Here is a 17,098-nt window from a genome sequence, read left to right as displayed (position 1 = left end):
AAATAAGAGAGAGTGTGGGACGGGGGAGGGAAAAGATAAAGTACAGTTGGCAAGATGTTAGTAATTAGCGAATATGGGTGACACATATACATCAGTTCTTGGTCCTATTCTTGCAGCTTTTCTGTAAGTTTGAAGTTTTTAAAAAAATAAAGCCAGTATGAAGATTTCAGCTGAGCACGGTTTTAGGTCTTGAGGCATAGCAGATTCCATAAAGAATGTAACTTCACTACTTTTATTTTTTCACTACCAATTCTTTTGCTCAGTTTGTTATTCAATATCTAAGAGCAAGCATGTTTCCCGCATCATAAACAGGTGAGTCCTACTTCGTCCTGACTGAAAATCAGCCTGGGCTTCTAAGAAATCTACTGTTAAAGGGGCAGAATACAGATCCAAGAGCAGAATAATATTTAACAGAACCAAGATCATTTTTGTGGAAGAGTCTCAAATGTTGGTTCAATGAGTACTTTTTTCTTATATTTATTTAGATATTTTATGACCTGGTCAGACAGATAAATAGGAAAACACCAGTGGAAAAGAAGAAGCCCAAAAAGAAATCATGTCTGCTGCTTTAGACCTGCAGTAAGCAGCAGCTCTGAGCCAGGTAAGATTCTAAAAGCAGAGGAGATGCCTTTCTCATCCTCTTATTTTGGGCTTTCCCCAACATTGTCCACGTCCCATTTCACCTATTAGGGTAATTCCCAGGCTCCTGTAATTTGTGACTGTGTTTTATGTTACAAATGTCAGTATGTTCGTCTGTTGGATAATTTGTCCCTTCCCCCCATGAGTCTAAGCTGTCTGAGGGAAATCAAGGATCACATGTGTTTTGCTCATCAGCATGTCCCCAGGGCCTGGTACAGAATAGGTGTTCAGAAAGTAGTGGTTGAATGAATAGAAAGTGTTCCAAGGTCACACCCAAGATCATGCTGAATTGAAGCAGAACAGTGGTTCATGTGGGGGAAAAAAAAATTTGATGAATTATTTCAAAGTGAACATACCTGTATATATTTATAAAAGTCATTCCTCCTCAAATCCCAGCCCTGATTCCTGACACAATAGATTAGTTTTGCCTCTCTTTGAACATGACAGAAACAAAAACATGTAATGTTACTTTATGCCTGTCATCTTTCACTCAAAAGTGTTTTTGAGAATGATCCTTGTTGCATATAGCAGTAGTTCATTTTTATTGTATGACCTTAATACAGTAGTCTTTAAAACTGAGCAGTAGACTTCTCTCTTCTGCTATTGATGGACATTTGGGTTCTTTTCAGGAGCTAGGATGGTTCCTGTGCACATTCTTGTGCGTGTGCATGCATTTCTGTTTGGTGTATATACAGGAATGCAGTGGCCAGATTATAAACTGTATATATGGTTAGCTTCCATGGGTACTGCTAAGAAGTTTTTCAAAGTCGTTGTACCAGGTTACACACCTGCCAGCAGTTTATGCGTGCCACATCCTCCCCCCATTTGCTGTTGTCGGTCCTTTCACCTTGAGCCATTCTGCTGGGCGGGTGGTATGTCACTGTAGTTTTAGTAGTCATTTCCTCTCAGGTATGGATTGACTTGGTTCAAATGCTCCTTCGGTAGGTCTCTAGGTAGTAGTCAACTTTAAGTACCACTTAAGTTTTCATTAAGTGAACCCTTTGGAGAGAAATTAGTGGCAGCGTTGAAGCTGCCAATCAAGTGAGAGAGCAGGCCATGTGGGACCATTTGTTTGTTTTTCTTTAATTATATATTTAAATCCCCTAAACAGTTTCAGCTTAGGTTCACCAACTCTATAAACATTACCATAAAAGAATATTCTCATGGAGTGGATTTATGATGTAATTTGATTCTAATTATGGGACTGTTGCTAAACTTAGTCCACTTAGAGGAAAGAAATCCGCTCCCCACATGAGAGTTGGTTGTGCTGACTCTTGTAAGTCTTTGGGGTCCATTTAGCAGAGTCCGTCTTCTAGGGCACCAGTAACTAATACGTGCTTCCTTAGAGATAGGACTGAATCTCATCCTTACAGGAAACAGCTGAGTAACTGTACCCCTTTTAAATGAAGGGAAAACAGACAGAAGAAAGAAAGGGACACAGATTGCCTCTGGTAGTCAGACTTAGGAAAAACAGTTTCTGGCCAAATGGTTGCTCAGGCTTTTAGTGAAATCTTGAGCCAGTAGCTATAGCTCATCAGCTCCCTGAAAGGGATTATTATTAAAATTATTGGTGTTTTTGTTTCTTTAGATAAAGGTACAAAGGTAGAAAAAGTGAGAATTTCAGTTCCTTTTCTGAAATAGATTATTTAACTCTATATTTTATAGTTAGTTGACTTACTCATTCTTAACGATTACGTTCGCTAACCCTCTCTAATTTCCGATTCTCGGAAAAATGTCCTTTTATCTTATGTTTAAAGGAAGAGGTGCCATCTCCTGGCCTATTATGAAAATTCACTCATACACACCCTCCAGTGTACTACTGTGAATTTTACCTTAGAGGAGAGAAGTCTTGACCTAAATCTAGAAATAAGACTTTGATCCTGATTGCATAAATTCTCTGACTCTGATATGTAATTCAACTTAGAGTATATTTAATACGTTACCTGAGATCTCTGTGGATATTTGATATTACCAAATAATGGGTTCCTTAGTAATTAGAATACTTTGCAGAGCATTTTGCTATGGTTATACACTTGAAGTGCCACATTGGTCCCATTTAAAAAGCACCCAGATATGGGATAAGTTTAACGAGCATCTGTAAACGTTTTAGTAAGAGTGTGTGAACCTTAAGGGCAGCTTATCCAGCCTTAGTCATTAGGCAAAATCACATTGAAACACATTAAGCTCTTTCTAATATGCCATACTCTTTAAAACTGAGGAAAGAAATTCGTCTTCAGGAGAGTTCTTTCTTTAACTTAATTCTTTTCTGCTGAACAATAAACCTAACTTTGGGTCATCTGCCCTGGAAAATGGGGACCAGCTTTCTGTATCATCTCGTCTTGTCCTAGCCTTAACTGGAAGGGGCAACCCTAATGTAAACAGTCATAAAATGGTTAAATAAAGAATTTCCCAGGGAGTGCCCTCAGCACTTAATGAACCTGACTAGGATCCTTGAGGATGCAGGTTGGATCCCTGGCCTCACTCAGTGGGTTAAGGATCTGGTGTTGCCGGGAGCTGGGGTGTAGGTCTCGGACATGGCTCGGATCTAGCATTTCTGTGGCTGTGGTGTAGGCCGGTGGCTACAGCTCTCATTGGACCCCTAGCCTGGGAATCTCCATATGCTGCGGAAGCAGCCCTAAAAAGCAAAAAAAAAAAAAAAAAACTAACAAACAATTTCCCATGGAAATTTTATGCAGGCAGAAGTTGTTTCCTTATTGGAAACGGAACTTTTATTTAAGATGATAATGGGGTAGAAATGAAATAATCACTCTTTTCCTCTTTACAGGACTCTCAGATATACAGTGGAACACAAAGTACAATGAAACTATTTCTTAGGCATTTTAAAAGGGAGTTTAAAATAGCTGTGTTTCTGTGTCTTTTTAATATAATTTAGTTATCTGGTAATGGTCAACCTAAATCATTGTTTTTTTCTATATTATTGAATCTATGCTTATCTACTATCTTCTGACATCAAGATTAACTATATATATAAATATATATCTGTGTCTATTCAATATTCTAGATTTACAGGAATGAAGAACTGTTGCCTAATTGGAAAGTGCCAGCATTCCAGACTTCAAAAAATAAATCTGAAGAGGCTTCTTCTGTTTTATATATTATGTGAAGAATTTAGATCTTATATTGGTTTGCACAAGTTCCCTGGAGAAAAAAAAAATTGCTCTGTGTATATCTCTTGGAAAATAAGACAATAGTATTTCTCCTTTGCAATAGCAGTTATAACAGATGTGAAAATAAATATACTTGACTCTAATATGATTATACAAAAGAGCATGGATGCATTTCAAATGTTAGATATTGCTACTATAATCAGATGATTTCATATTGACCTTTTTATCATGTTTCTTCCCTGTCAAGCACTAAAAAGTTGAACCATTATACTTTATATCTGTAATGATATAGATTATGAAAATTTCCCCTCAAACTCATTGCAGCAGATAACTTTTTTGAGTCATTGACTTCATTTTATATTTAAAAAATTATGAAATATCATTCTGTCATTATATTCTAATTAAAATTGTTTGTGCATAATGCTTTGGAAAAATGGGTCTTTTATAGGAAAAAACTGGGATAACTGATTTCTATGGCTTTCAAAGCTAAAATATATAATATACTAAACCAACTCTAATATTGCTTCTTGTGTTTTACTGTCAGATTAAATTACAGCTTTTATGGATGATTAAATTTTAGTACATTTTCATTTGGTTTGTGTGTTTTTGTTATTGTTTATAGATTTAAGGCCTTTATTTTATAATGATCACATCATTTTAAATGCAGGCAGTAGCTCCTTTCTGGTTGGTCCCTACAGAGCACTTGGCTTTAAATCCCTAAGTAAATGGTGATCTCTCTATGAACAGACCTCGCACTTTCTGTTCTAGATATATTTATTCCTATTATACAGTAAAGTACATGAGACTACATTCAGTAGTTTTGTATATTCTCTCTTGATCTTAAAGATTGTATCTTATTGAATAAAATATCCCACTGTGTATTATTTTTATATGTAAAAGATAAGTTTAATACTGTATCAGGGTTTAACTTTTACTATTTCAAATCTTCCGCAGCTTGTAATTTCATCAAGGGAATCCTTTTGCCCATTGTTAATTTGTTGAGTGTAAGTCCACCAATGAAATGTTATGTAAAAATTTTCAAATTTGCTTTATAACAGATTGAAGAATCTGAAAGAAGTGGATGAAAGTGAAAAAGCATACAAAGGATGTGTCAGTTGCTTTTTCTTTGACATATGTGAAGTAGTATAGTGATAGCCATATGGAAAAGATTGTGAAGTTACGTTTTTAGCTGGCTATATAGTGGTGCTTTTCTTTTCCTTCCCAGTTTTTGTTTTTTTTTTTACAAAAGTGAGGCTTAAGTAGGACATGAAGCTAGGGTGATAGGATTTATGCACGCCCTAGAGGTAGAGCTGAACAGCTTGTTAGCCATTTAAGTGCTGGAGAGGGAAAGAAACAAGTTTAGGAAACCCTGTGCCTTGTCCCTGAATGGTAAAGAGGAGACCCGTCCTAGAGGGTCCAAAGCATTGCTCAGGGATCTAGATGCTGTCTCGTTGCAACTAGGTGTGAAGTAGCGTTCATGCCTTGCTGAGATTCCAGGAGTGCGGTCAGCCCCACCAGGTACTGAACTGAAATTTAAAGATGAGATTTCCAAGGTTAGCTCTGACCAACCTGAGAAAATGTAAAAATACTATAAAAAAGGTATGTAGAAATTGTATTCTTCTAAGTTTCTAATCAACGTAGTTACCTAATAATTAACTTCTACTGATCCAGTAATACATATGTCTGGGACTAGGGGCCAAAAAATCTCATAAATGCAATAAATTAAAAAAAAAAAAAAGTGAAGCATTAGGGCCAGACCGTCCAGGTCAGGGTGGCATATTTTAAGGTCCTCTAAAGTTATTCTGCTTTAAAACTCACCCCTCAAGCATTCCTTTGGATTTAAAGATCATAGGTAAGGTAAACATCTCATAATCTAGTAGACGTTTCTAAATATTATCTGTTACATAATTGTATAGTTATTTGCCAGAGTTAAGTAGGAATTATTTTAAATAAGAATAACTCCAGGTTACAATCTGCTTGACTAGTAGCATAAACTCAGTGTTCTCTGTTTTAGAACAGGGTAGGAAAAGATGGCAGGTATTGGATTTCTTTGTTACATTGTGTACATTGTGTACAGTCCACTTGGGATCAAGTGAAACTGTGAAGAAACATGCCCTTGTGGCCCACAGTCATGTGACGAGCAGGACCAGCCGAAATCAGAGATACGCGTCACTGTCGGGGCAAAGAAGGCTGCCATTGCGGAGCAAGGTGGAGAGACATCCTGTTGGTGAGATGGGTGGGCCTCTTACAGGGCGAGCCCTTCTCTGCGTGAAGTCCTTCCTCTCAGTTCCAGAGGGGAGGAAAATAAGATGTGTCTTTAGAGCAGAAAAATCAAAAAGTCCTCAAGGATAGTATGGGAATCTCATGATAAATATTCAAAAACTGAAACCATGCTATTAGTATTTATGGCTATTTGGCATATAATAACTTTGGTTTTATGAGTAATATATAATTTAAAGGAGGCTCAATGTCACAGTCACTAGTTTGCTTTTTTCCGCTAAAACGCAAACGACTTTAATGGCTGAGTAATGTCCCCAAACCGTCTCTTAGAACCGAACAGGAAGCGCATAATCTATCAGTTTCCCCTCCACCAGAGGGAGCTTCAGCATCAGTTAACGCTTCCCGGAGCACTGAGTTACAAGTGTGTATGCGAGCCTTCCCTGCTGTAAACACTGCATGCCTCGCAAAGAGGCGTCAGGGCCTCCTTGCAAGAGTTTGTGGTTTAATTGGGCAGGGAAGATATGAGAAGCTCATCAAAGACGTGAATAATACTGAACCGTGGCCACAGGGTAAGTTCCCTTAGGAGAGGTAGAGAGGGGTGCCATAGCGGCCTGTCATTCTCTTCCCCTCCAGCTGGGAACGGATCTCTGTTAGGCGCCTGGATCTGCCGTCTAACTGGCCGCCTTTGCCCCTCAGCGAGGCAGCCTGCGGCGTTGCAGTCCCAGGACGCTTGGGAAAGTTACTCCTTGGGAAGATACACTGATGCCTCATTATTACGAGCTTTACGAAAACAGGTTACTTGGTCTGGAGCTATTTTTCTTCACTTCCGAACTTTCCACATTTTCTAGACCTGTCCAATTTCATATATTTTGCCTCATCATCCGTGTAGGTACACATGTATTTGTCAGTTCATGTATCCGATTTTTGTTTTCAGGACTGAGGGGCAGAAGGAAATAAAGGTTACCTCAGCATTTCTTTCGCAAACCATCACAGTAGAATGTCAGAGGACCCAAAATCCACCCGTTCACACGTGTTGTGAAACCAAAATGAAGAAATTGTCAGGTATTTGGAGGAGAAGAATAAGTTGTAAAATAACCTTTTGTTTTATTTGGGTCTTGTACTTACTTAAGGTGCTACTTAAATGTGCGTTGAAATAGCCCCCCCTTGACTCAGCTCCAAACTGAAAAGGGCAGAGTGGCTTGGGTTGCTGGTCCAGGATCCGGAAAGGGCCCATCTTGCCGGGAAAGAAATGAATGTGAGCTTTGAGGCAGTCTGACCACCCAGGTTTTAGCATTTCTAGTCCCCCCAAACTGTAAAAAATGCAAGTTATTCTGGAAAATGTAGTATAGACATTGCATTGAACATGGGTTTTTCTTACAACTTCATCTCGGGTTTGTTGAATGTGCAGTCCCTTTGTTTAATGCCGTATCTTGCTTAAATATTCTTGTTGGGAACAGCTGGAGACTTTGAACTGGGTGCCTGGTTCTGTTTTCTGGGAAGGCAACATGGATTCTGTTGAAAGCAAGAGCTTTAAAAGTGAATTGGGGGTGGGGGGTGCAAGTTTTTTGGCTTGTTAAGAAGCTTCCTGTGGTTCTGGGCCCAAGGTGTGACATATATTTCCTGCTATTCGCTTCTCTTAAGAAGCATGGGCTTGGCTGTTCCTTTTGAGGAAAACTCTTAATAAACCTTCTTCCCATTTTAAGTAGTGATGTGACTCTTATTTTGAGCTGTTGTTTTCAGTGCATTTCAAAAATCAACGAGATGCAAGGTCTTGTGCCTCCTTTTAACCGTGTAAAAGTTCTTGTAGAGCTTCCAAAGCAAAACAAGGCACAATCCTTAGAGACCTGTCAGCAAATACTTACTGTGCCTCTACTGTGTGCTGGGTGCCGATCTGCATGTTGAGGATACATCAGGGGATATAATAACACAAGCCAAAATCGCTTCCCTCACGGAGTTTCTGGCAGGGGTGTGTGTGTGTGTGTGTGTGTGTGTGTGTATGTAAAGAGCACTATGGAGAAGAGTTGAGCAGGGTAACGGGGCAGGAGAGCTGGGCAGAAGGACTGGTGGGAGTGACCCAAAGGTTTAGGTTCTCACTGAAATTGCTCCTTGCATGATACTTGAAATGTGTAGCTCATACACCTGCCCAGGGGAATGAATGGCTTCCTGCAGTAGGAAGGGTCTGTATATGCCACAAGGTGGGCATGTGCCTGGCACGTTGGAGGATCAGCCAGGAGGCCAGCGTGACTGGAGCAGAGGGGGCAGGGAGAGAGTGGGATTGGGTGCAGGCAGTTTTCCTGAATTCAGCATTTACTGAGTGGGTTCCCTGGAAGGGATTTCAGCAGAGGCAATGATGTGATCGGACCCAGGCTTCCATCAGGAATACTCTGGGAATTGATTTGAGAACAGCCTAGAGAAGGGCAAGGATGGGAACAGAGAAGCCAGTCGGGAGGCTGAATAACCAAGTGTGGGAGTGGAGCCAACAGGTTTGCCGACACGTGGAGTTGCAAGAGACAGAGTCAAAGATGACTTCAAGAGTGTGGGCTATAATGAAGGTGGTGGAGATGACGGCAGGCGCAGGTTTGGGAGGAGAACAGAGGGGGATCAGGAGCTTGATTTTGAACGTGCTGAGGGTGAGAGGTGTGTCAGATTCTAGAGTCGTACAATAGGTGGTGGATATGAGTCTGGAATCGGAGGAAGAGGTCTGGACAGGAGATTTACATTTACTATTTAAGAACACGAAGCTGAGCGGGATCACTAGGGCGGAGCATAGAAGAGATCCAAGGATGCCATCATGAGGTTGGGAGATAAAGAATCAGCGAAGGAGAACACGGCGCTCACCAGTGATGGGGACGAGCTGTCAGGGGAGTACCCGCGGGAGAAAACGAAAACGGGCAATGGAGCCACCAAGTGTGGCTCGTACCAGGCAGAGCAGGGCGCTGTGTGTGTGTGTGTGTGTGTGTGTGTGTGTGTGTGTGTGCGCACCAACAGGGGCGGCCCGCTGAGGGGGCATGCTAGGAAAGAAGCTGACCCTGATGGGAGCGTGGGCGGGTATCGTGGCAGAAGAGAAACAGCACATGGCATGGCAGCCGGTGGGTCGCAAAGAACCAGTAAAAGTACCGTAGAGAAGTTGTAAGCAAAGAAGAGACCGATGGCTTAGCTCTGTGAGATCCACAATGCTTTGAGAGACGAGTTTGAACCGGGCTCTAAAGGGTGGACCTTTCAACAGGTGAGAGTGGGTGAGAATCTTACGGGCAGATTTCAGGAAAAAGCAAGTGCAGGAAATCGGAACGCGGCGCAATCTAGTTTCAGTTGGTGTTGATGTGGAAGGGAGAGGCTGGAGCCACGTGGCAGGCCTTGAAACAAGAAATCAGCAGTTGAGTAGGTGGCACTAAGCAAATAACAGGCCCTTAGCATCATCTGGGGGAGATTTGGAGAAGCAGGGATGGGGAGACCTCAGGACTGATGAGGATGATGGTTTCGGGGTTAGAAGGCTCACCCCTGCATGGATCCCGTCCGTCTTCCCAGTCTTCATCTGCCACTTCATTTTCCCTCTTTCCCTAATGACAGTGCTTTCTGAGGCCCACGGCTGTGAACAGTCCCACACAAAAGCTCCGTTTAGAAGGGACCCAGCGTTCACACAGGCACTCAGAGGTTAGAGAGGGATGGAGCATCTCCCTCTTTGCTCTGTATTCCTCTGCTTCTCTTGACATGAAGCTGCTCCCTCACCTTTTGACACCTGCTGGGCCTGTAGTAAATCTTAGTTCCCACCTCGCGCTCCCACGTTTCCCTTCCTTGGCTCTTCCTTCACAGCAGAAGACAGCAAGCAGCCCTGCCCTCCCCTGGGGCTCTCACCCTTTTGATTGAGAAGGCCACTAAGACATTCCCACCCAATCCCATCATTCCAGCCTTCCCTTGTGGGTGAGGGCAAAGATACAAACCATGCTTCCATAGCCCCCTGCCCATCTTGCCCTCGGCATCTCTGGTGTCCCTCCAGCTGGGTGGGCTGGGGAGTTTGAAGGAGCCACCGGGGTTGAGAGGGATGCTATTCCTCGAAGGCTCCCCATTTTGGGAAGTTGGACGTGGAACTCAGCCCTGGGCCCTGCCCCCTCTTCCCTGGAGGGAAGAAGTTTACCTTATCCTCCCTGTAGCGTCTGGAAGCCAAGACCAGAAGCTTTGGGGTTCTTTGATCCCTTGAAATCGCTGATGCAGCACCTAACCCCTTATTTTCCAGGATATAAACTGACTTATTTGAACAGCTCACTTACTTACTTACTTGGCAGCTCAGGTCAGGGACTCTTAACACCTGCTTGAGTCAGTCTGCCCAGTGCTCCCTGGGATAAGGAGCTTGCCCCTAGGCCAGTCCCTCTGGGACGAAGACACCAACCTTGGCACTTCCACTTGGGGCGCAGAGTCTATGCAGGGAGATCAGTTGCTGTACTTAGACCATTTGGGGAGACCTCCATTTCTGCTTTTTGCTTTAAAAAAAAAAACTCATGCCTCACACCCTCCCCTTTCCCACCACTTCTGCGCAGACGACTGGTACGCGTGCTGCCTTGCTGGCGGCTCAGCCCCTGGGAGACAATGCCTGGAGTGTGGCCAGTAGTGGGGCTGGAGGTAGGGAAGGCGCTGAACACCCAACTCTCAACTTCCTTCCCCCGCCCCACCCTGACCTCCAGAGTCACAATGGGGGAAGGACAATCTAGCAGACTCCATGTCCCCAGTAGGGGTGGGGAGCCCTGGCAAGGCAGGTTAAGAAAAACTCCAGGACTAGGAGCAAGTCTGGGCCAGATGGGGCCATAAAAGGACAAGGAGATGAGCCAGCTCAGGAAGACCTGCAGAGAGGGAGCAGGTAGAAGGTTCCCCTCGTGGCTCAGCAGTAACAAACCCGACTAGGATCCATGGGGATGCCGATCGACCCCTGGCCTTGCTCAGTGGGTCGGGGATCGAGTGCTGCCCTGAGCTGTGGTGTAGGTCAAAGATGCGGCTCAGATCCCACGTTGCTGTGGCTGTGGTGTAGGCCAGCAGCTGTAGCTCTGATTCCACCCTTAGCTTGGGAACCTCCATATAGGGTGCAACCCTAGAAAGCCAAAAGAAAAAGGAAATAAAGGGGAAACATGAGATGCTGAGGTAAACGTGATGTCCTCCAGGATGGCCACTGGGATCCACTGGCAGAGAGGTGGCCTGAGCTCTGGGCAGCTGATGACAGCACGCTGGGGCAGGGCACTGGGTGGGAGGGTGAGGGCCCAGGCTCCCCAGACAACCAGCATTAGAATGGAATTGGCCTGGGAAGCCAGAGCGGAGACAAAGCCACAGCCCTAGGACAGAGGGCACCGCACTACAGCTTGTAGAGGGGTCTCCGCATGGAGGGTAATTGACCTTGGCCGCACAGCTCTTCTCTCTTGGGAGTACACTGAGGAGTGGAGCCCGGGGGGCCTTGACTGCTGGTCTTACCTAAAGCAGGACACGCAGGAGCCGGGCTCAGCTGGGGGCTCGCTCTGAGGAGTGAAGGTCACATCCAGAGCCACCTGCTCAGCACTGGAGATACAGGACTGAGGGAGGAGGCCTTGCTTCCCTGGAGGGGTTCACAATCTGGGGGACTGACAAAGTAAGTCCTGTCGTTGGATACCGGCCCAGATAAAGCCTGGAGTAGGGAGGACTCTGCAGAGGAGATGCCCTTTAAGCTGCAGCGTGAAAGTTGAGTGACAAGTCAGCCAGACTGGGGCAGTGGGGAAACAGCAGTGCAAAGACCTAGAGGCCAAAAAAAGCCCAAGCTTGGAGCACTCAAATGCTCGTCTCCCCAGAGGGACAAGGAGGGGGAGAGAAGAGCCCAGAGATAAGGCCGAGCGAGTCCACTGGGGCCTGTTGGGTAGAGCTGGGCCTCCGGACAGCTCAAAGAAGACAGGCCAAAAGAGGATGCGGTCGCAGGATCTCAAAGGCACTTCCTTGACCTCCTCTGTCCTCCCAGAGCCCAGCAGCATTTATTTCCTTGCAGCTGCGGGGTCTGGGCCTCTGGCCGGGCAGGGGGTGGTGAGGAAGGGGCTGGGGAGAGCATCGGAGGAAGGGGAGCGGCCAGGGAAGTAATGTGTCGAGCGGGGCAACGAGAAAACAGAAAACAAAACCCTATTCATCTTCCCTTAGATGGGGACATCCTCCCCCAAAACCAACACCCCAAAGCAGGGAGGCAGCCTCAGCCCAGGGCGTCCAGAGGCCCTGCCTGAGCCACCCCTCCCTGGCCGGTGGGGGGAAGCTGAGAATAGAGGGAGCTGGAGGGGCAGGGCGGAGAGCCCGGAGCTGAGCCTTGGTCAGGACAGGGCGGGAGGCACAGGGCATGCAGGAGGTCACGTGGGGCAGTGATTCCGCTGTCCCTGGAAGAGGAAGGGCATCCCGGGCAACCCCGGGGCATCTCCTGGAGCGAATGGAGAATGGATTCTGTGGAGTGGAAGCCAGGGAGTGTGGCAGCTGTGGCCGGAGCCCTGGTGGAGAGGTGGAATCCTGCTCTCTCCTCCACCCAGGGCCCAGCCTGGCCAGGACGAGGGGAAGGCCAAGTGTAAGGTGCAGGCCTGGCCCCTCGTCAGGTTACTCTGGCCCTGGGCGCTGTGCTGAGGAATAGATGCCTGAGAAGGGCCCCCTCCCACATCATTCCTTGGAAGCTTCTCTCTGACCCAGAACACAGAGATGCTTTCAGACAGCAGTGGGGGTGGGAGTGGGGGGTGGACACTTAAGGGGCAGGAAGAAAGAGGAGAGCACCAGTGGGGGACAAGAATGTGGATGTGGCTTTAGGGACATTGGCAAGGCGGACTTAATTGTCATGCTTTGAGAGGGTATGGGGTGGGGTGCTAGGCCTTGGCATACATCTGGGGCTCAGAGTGGAAGGTAGAGGGATTTGGCTGATTGAAGGGCGCAGGGAGAGGAGCAGGGAGGAGTCCTCTGTCGAGTTCAGAGGGAATCTGGGAAAGAGGCTTCATCATCCTATTTGTTTTAAGGTTGGGGAGAGGGGGCTGAGGGAAGGCAGGGGACATGCTAATAACAGTACCACAGGGGTGACTGCGGTCTGGTCTGCCGTCCTGGGCCCCTGCTCTGAACCCTGGGGTCGGCTAGGCCCCTTCTAAGCCATCGCCCCTCCAGATCCCCAGCCTGAGCCAAGACCTCGTGAGGGGCAGGATTCAGGGATGGCTCCCTCCCACCCCATCCAGGGGGTGTGGATGCTCAGAGGACAGCCGCAAGCACCTTTAGGCCACCACCCACCCCCCCAAGGAGGGCGGACGGGAAGGGGAAATGCGGGGCCTGGCAGGAACTCCAGCCACTAAGGCCTTCAAAAGCAGAGAGACCAGATGGGGGCCTGACTCTTCTCAAAACCCTCAGAACCTGGCTCATGTCACGCTAGTCCTTGCCAGGAATTGACTGAGAGGGAGAGCCGGGCTGGGAGGGCTGGGGGTGCTCCCAGCAGCTCATCCTCAGGCTGTGGGGGGGCCTTGGGACACCATCTCTGAGCTCAGCCCACGCTGCCCTTCCAAAAAAATGTAAATTGTTTGCCATTTGGCAAACAGCCCATCTGGGTAATATTTTTACCATGTACAAAACCACACTCATGCTTAGGGCCTTCTCTGATCCTTGCTCCAATCCTGCGAGGCAACAGGGCGGAAGAGGAGACCAAGACCCAGAGACACAGCTGCTTTTTCTCTTTCTGCGTTTTTACCCTGGGTGGCCCGGTTGGCGCCCTAAGTGAAGGCCGGGTCCCCGGGACACACGGAGCTTCTGCTGCGTTCTAAACCCTGAGGGGCCTCCTGTCCTCCACCTCTCGCAGCAGCCCCGCATTTTCTTGCGTTTCACAGCCGAGAACGACGAGGCTCAGGGAGGTCCAGGCTCACACAGTGACGGGGAAGGGTCTCCTCTCTTGTTTGAGTCGGTAGTGCCCTGGCTGGAGAAGTCACCTAGGGACGCTGAAAGCCAGAGACAGGCTGTGCTTCTGCTTTGACGGAGGCGCTGCAGGAAATGGTGCTGGGACCGGAGCAAGAAAGAGGCGCCACCCGAGCCCCGGCCCCCGCCTTCCCACGGGGCCCGGGGGAACCGGGCGGCACGTGGTGGGGACAGAGCTGAACCGGGTCCCTAGTCCTCAGGGGCTTGAATTCAGATCTCAACCCGAAGGGTGGTGCAGGGCAAGTGCCTAAAGGAGAGGGGCCCTGGGGAAGGAGGGGTTCCAGGGCCGAAGGGAGGGGAGGAGAAAGGAGGGGGACCACGCCCAGCGGGGACTCTTCTAGCTCCCCCTAGTGGTCGAGGATCCTCTACAGACACTCTGACCCCAGGGCCGCCGAGAAGCAGGTGGGGCTCAGGGCAGAGGCCTGGGCCAATCCGGGGACCCCCGTACCTGCCAGGAAGTGGGCCAGGTGCGAGGCAGGGCCCCGTGCCAGGGAGGGTATTGAACGAGCTTCCAGCTTATTTGCATGTCCTAATTAACCATAAAATGAGCCCCAGGGACGGCATTCGGCCAATTTCTCTCCGCTTCCTTCCACTACCTCCCCTCACGGCTCCCCACCCCCACGCTCATCGCCCCAAGCTCCTCATTCACCTCCCCCCCGCCCCCCCGTTTCAGTAAAATACAGTCTCCGTCCCTGTCCTGGCTGGAGCCCAGAAGGGGAGGGAGAAAGAAAAATAATGACGGGAGCAGGTGGGGGGGTGGGGTGCAAATGAACGAAATCGGCCCTAATCTTTCGCCAGCACAGCGTGGCAAGGGCTGGGCACTGCATCAGCCTTGTCAAGATCCGGGCAAAATTCTGCCACCGGCAGCCGGCATTCCGTTTATTCTCCATGCGTGGATAATGCGGGAGGCCGGGGTTTGTTGTTGTGCCTCTTGACCTGGCTTTGGGGTTGACGGGGCCAGTTTGCCGGCGATGTGAAAAGCACGAGGCTGCAAGTCAGTGGGCGCTGTTTCAATCCCGACCCTGACACTGGGACCCCCAGGGCAAGTTGCTTAATTTCTCTGAACCGCCCCCCGCCCAATGTCAAATAAAGTCACCAGCACCACTTCCAGAATTTGGTGAGAAGGAATAAGAGCATGAAGATGACATGCCCAACAACCTGTGAATTTTGTTGGCAGCAGATGTCCCTAATTGTTTTGTTCTGGCCCAAGTTAAAGTGAGTTTTCAGTCCCTTGGATCACTCCCTGCTAACCGATGGTTTACAAGTTGCTTCTTTCTTCCTGCCGGACCCCTGGAGTCAGGAACTGAGTCCTTGTCCTTGTTGCTGCTCTGTTCTCAGCTCCCGCCACAATGCCTGGCACTGGGAGGTGTTCACAGAGTTTGGTTCAGTTGGTCTCAATTGCAGTGACCAGTCCACCAAACAGACTCGGAAGAGATAAATGGCCAAGAGGTGACTTGGTTTCCAGTAGAATCATTCCCGACTCAGAGCTGGCACCTTCCCGAAAAATTGCTGGATCGCTTCTCCACCATCCAGCACCCAGGGCGCCCTCCTCTCTGGACTCAATGAATCAGCAGGTGGAATCCACATACGTTCCACACGGGTGCGCGCATACAGCCCCGCCGCCACCACCCAAGGCCACCATGGCCAGTGGGCCCTCACCCAGAGCTGAAACATCAGAGTGCTGTGGGAAGACACAACGGAGGGGGAGGGGCTAGCTTCCTCCAGAAAGGGCTAGCTCAGCTGTCACCTCCAGGGCGAGGAGAGGACAGGGCAGGGGTTTAGAGCCCTATGTCCCTCTGTTTCAAACCCTCCTTCTTTCATTTGCTAGCAACCTGATGTATGCGGTTTACATGACCCCTAAGAGCCACTGTTGAATAGGCAGGTATTTACAATATTTTCTAGGGTCATTTTGAAGTTTGAAAGACACTGTGCACACTGCCTGGCAAATAGCCAGAGCTCAAAGGGAAAAAAAACCCCACTAAAACAAACAACCTTTCCTCTTATAGCTTCTGCCACCAAACGCTAAATATCTACCATTTGAAAGTGTGGGAATTTGAGAGTGACCCTAGACACCTCCCCACGGGAGATGAGGGGCTGCTCACTCTAAGCCCCCTTCCCTCCATCTCTGCCCTGCGGGGTCCAGGATGCAGGAAGAGCCTTTCTGGTTATTTTTCCTCTCCAATTTGCTATTAAATGCTCTGAGGGCAGGAAGGCGTCTTGCCTCTAATTGCAGCTGTCACCCCCATCAGGCACAAGGGAGTTCAGCCAGGCGGAGGCAGGGAGGGGAGAGGGAGTGCCCTCCCGGGCTGGCTCACCCAAACAGGGACCCACATTGTCCTTCCCCAGCCGGTGGGCGTTCCCTGCTGGAGTGGGAGGGACGGCGGCTTCCAGGGACCGAGAGGCAGCCCTGGCTCTGCGCAGCCTAGCGCTCTGGGCCATGTGCCCACTGTGGCTGTAGGTGCAGCTGAGGGTGTTGGAGCTGAGCTGCTGCCCCTCCACCCTGGATGGTTGGGGATGAGAAGGGACAATGAGGCTGAGGGCTCCACTTGGTGCCGAACAGAGGGAGGCAGCGGAATGGAGCTAGGGGTTTGAAAATGAGTGTGTATTTCTTCTCGGCTGTGTTTTCTTCTCGCTGGTGAATCTACACATTCCTGGCCGCTGGGTGGGGGTTCTGCACTAGAGACAAGGTGTTGAGGAAGGAGTGTGTGTGCTTCCAGGGCCCAGCTTCTGCTCTTCAGTCAGCCCCTGCCTGGCCTGCTCTTGGATAGGGAGCACATCCAGCCTTGCCTCCTCATCTGGAAAGTGGGAGTAATACCTGATTTTCTTGTACATTCATGAAGGAGATAAGGGATATGAAAATCCTTTCAAACACTGAAAGTGCTATACAAATAGCTTTCCTTTCCTGTGCATTTGGAATGCACCTTTTTTTTTGGGGGGGTTGTTTTTTAGGGCCCACCCACGGCATGTGGAAGTTCTCAGGCTAGGAGTCGAATCAGAGCTACAGCTGCTGGCCTACACCACAGCCACTGCCACATGGGATCCAAGTTGCATCTGTGACCTACATCACAGCTTATGGCAAAGCCTGATCCTTAACCCACTGAGCAGCTAGGGATCAAACCTGCATCCTCATGGATATTAGTTGGGTTCTAAACCCACTGAACCACAATGGGAACTCCCCGAAGCACTCTTTAGGC

At 48.2% G+C, this 17,098-nt stretch overlaps 1 protein-coding gene across 10 annotated transcripts in view; it reads left to right on the top strand.

Moving 5' to 3' along the window:
- RAP1A (RAP1A, member of RAS oncogene family) overlaps positions 1-5,505 on the top strand; it is a 75,416-nt gene extending 69,911 nt beyond the window's left edge. For all 10 annotated transcript variants that reach the window (XM_021090035.1, XM_003355241.4, XM_021090029.1 and 7 more), the window contains 2 exons: positions 486-601; positions 3,662-5,505. In XM_021090035.1, the coding sequence (XP_020945694.1) occupies positions 486-572 (87 nt within the window). In that variant the 3' untranslated portion in view covers positions 573-601; positions 3,662-5,505. The remainder of the gene's footprint in view (positions 1-485; positions 602-3,661) is intronic.

The sequence above is a fragment of the Sus scrofa genome, chromosome 4, assembly GCF_000003025.6.
Source record: "Sus scrofa isolate TJ Tabasco breed Duroc chromosome 4, Sscrofa11.1, whole genome shotgun sequence".
Lineage (NCBI taxonomy): Eukaryota > Metazoa > Chordata > Mammalia > Artiodactyla > Suidae > Sus > Sus scrofa.
This window is presented reverse-complemented; position numbering and strand designations above follow the sequence as displayed.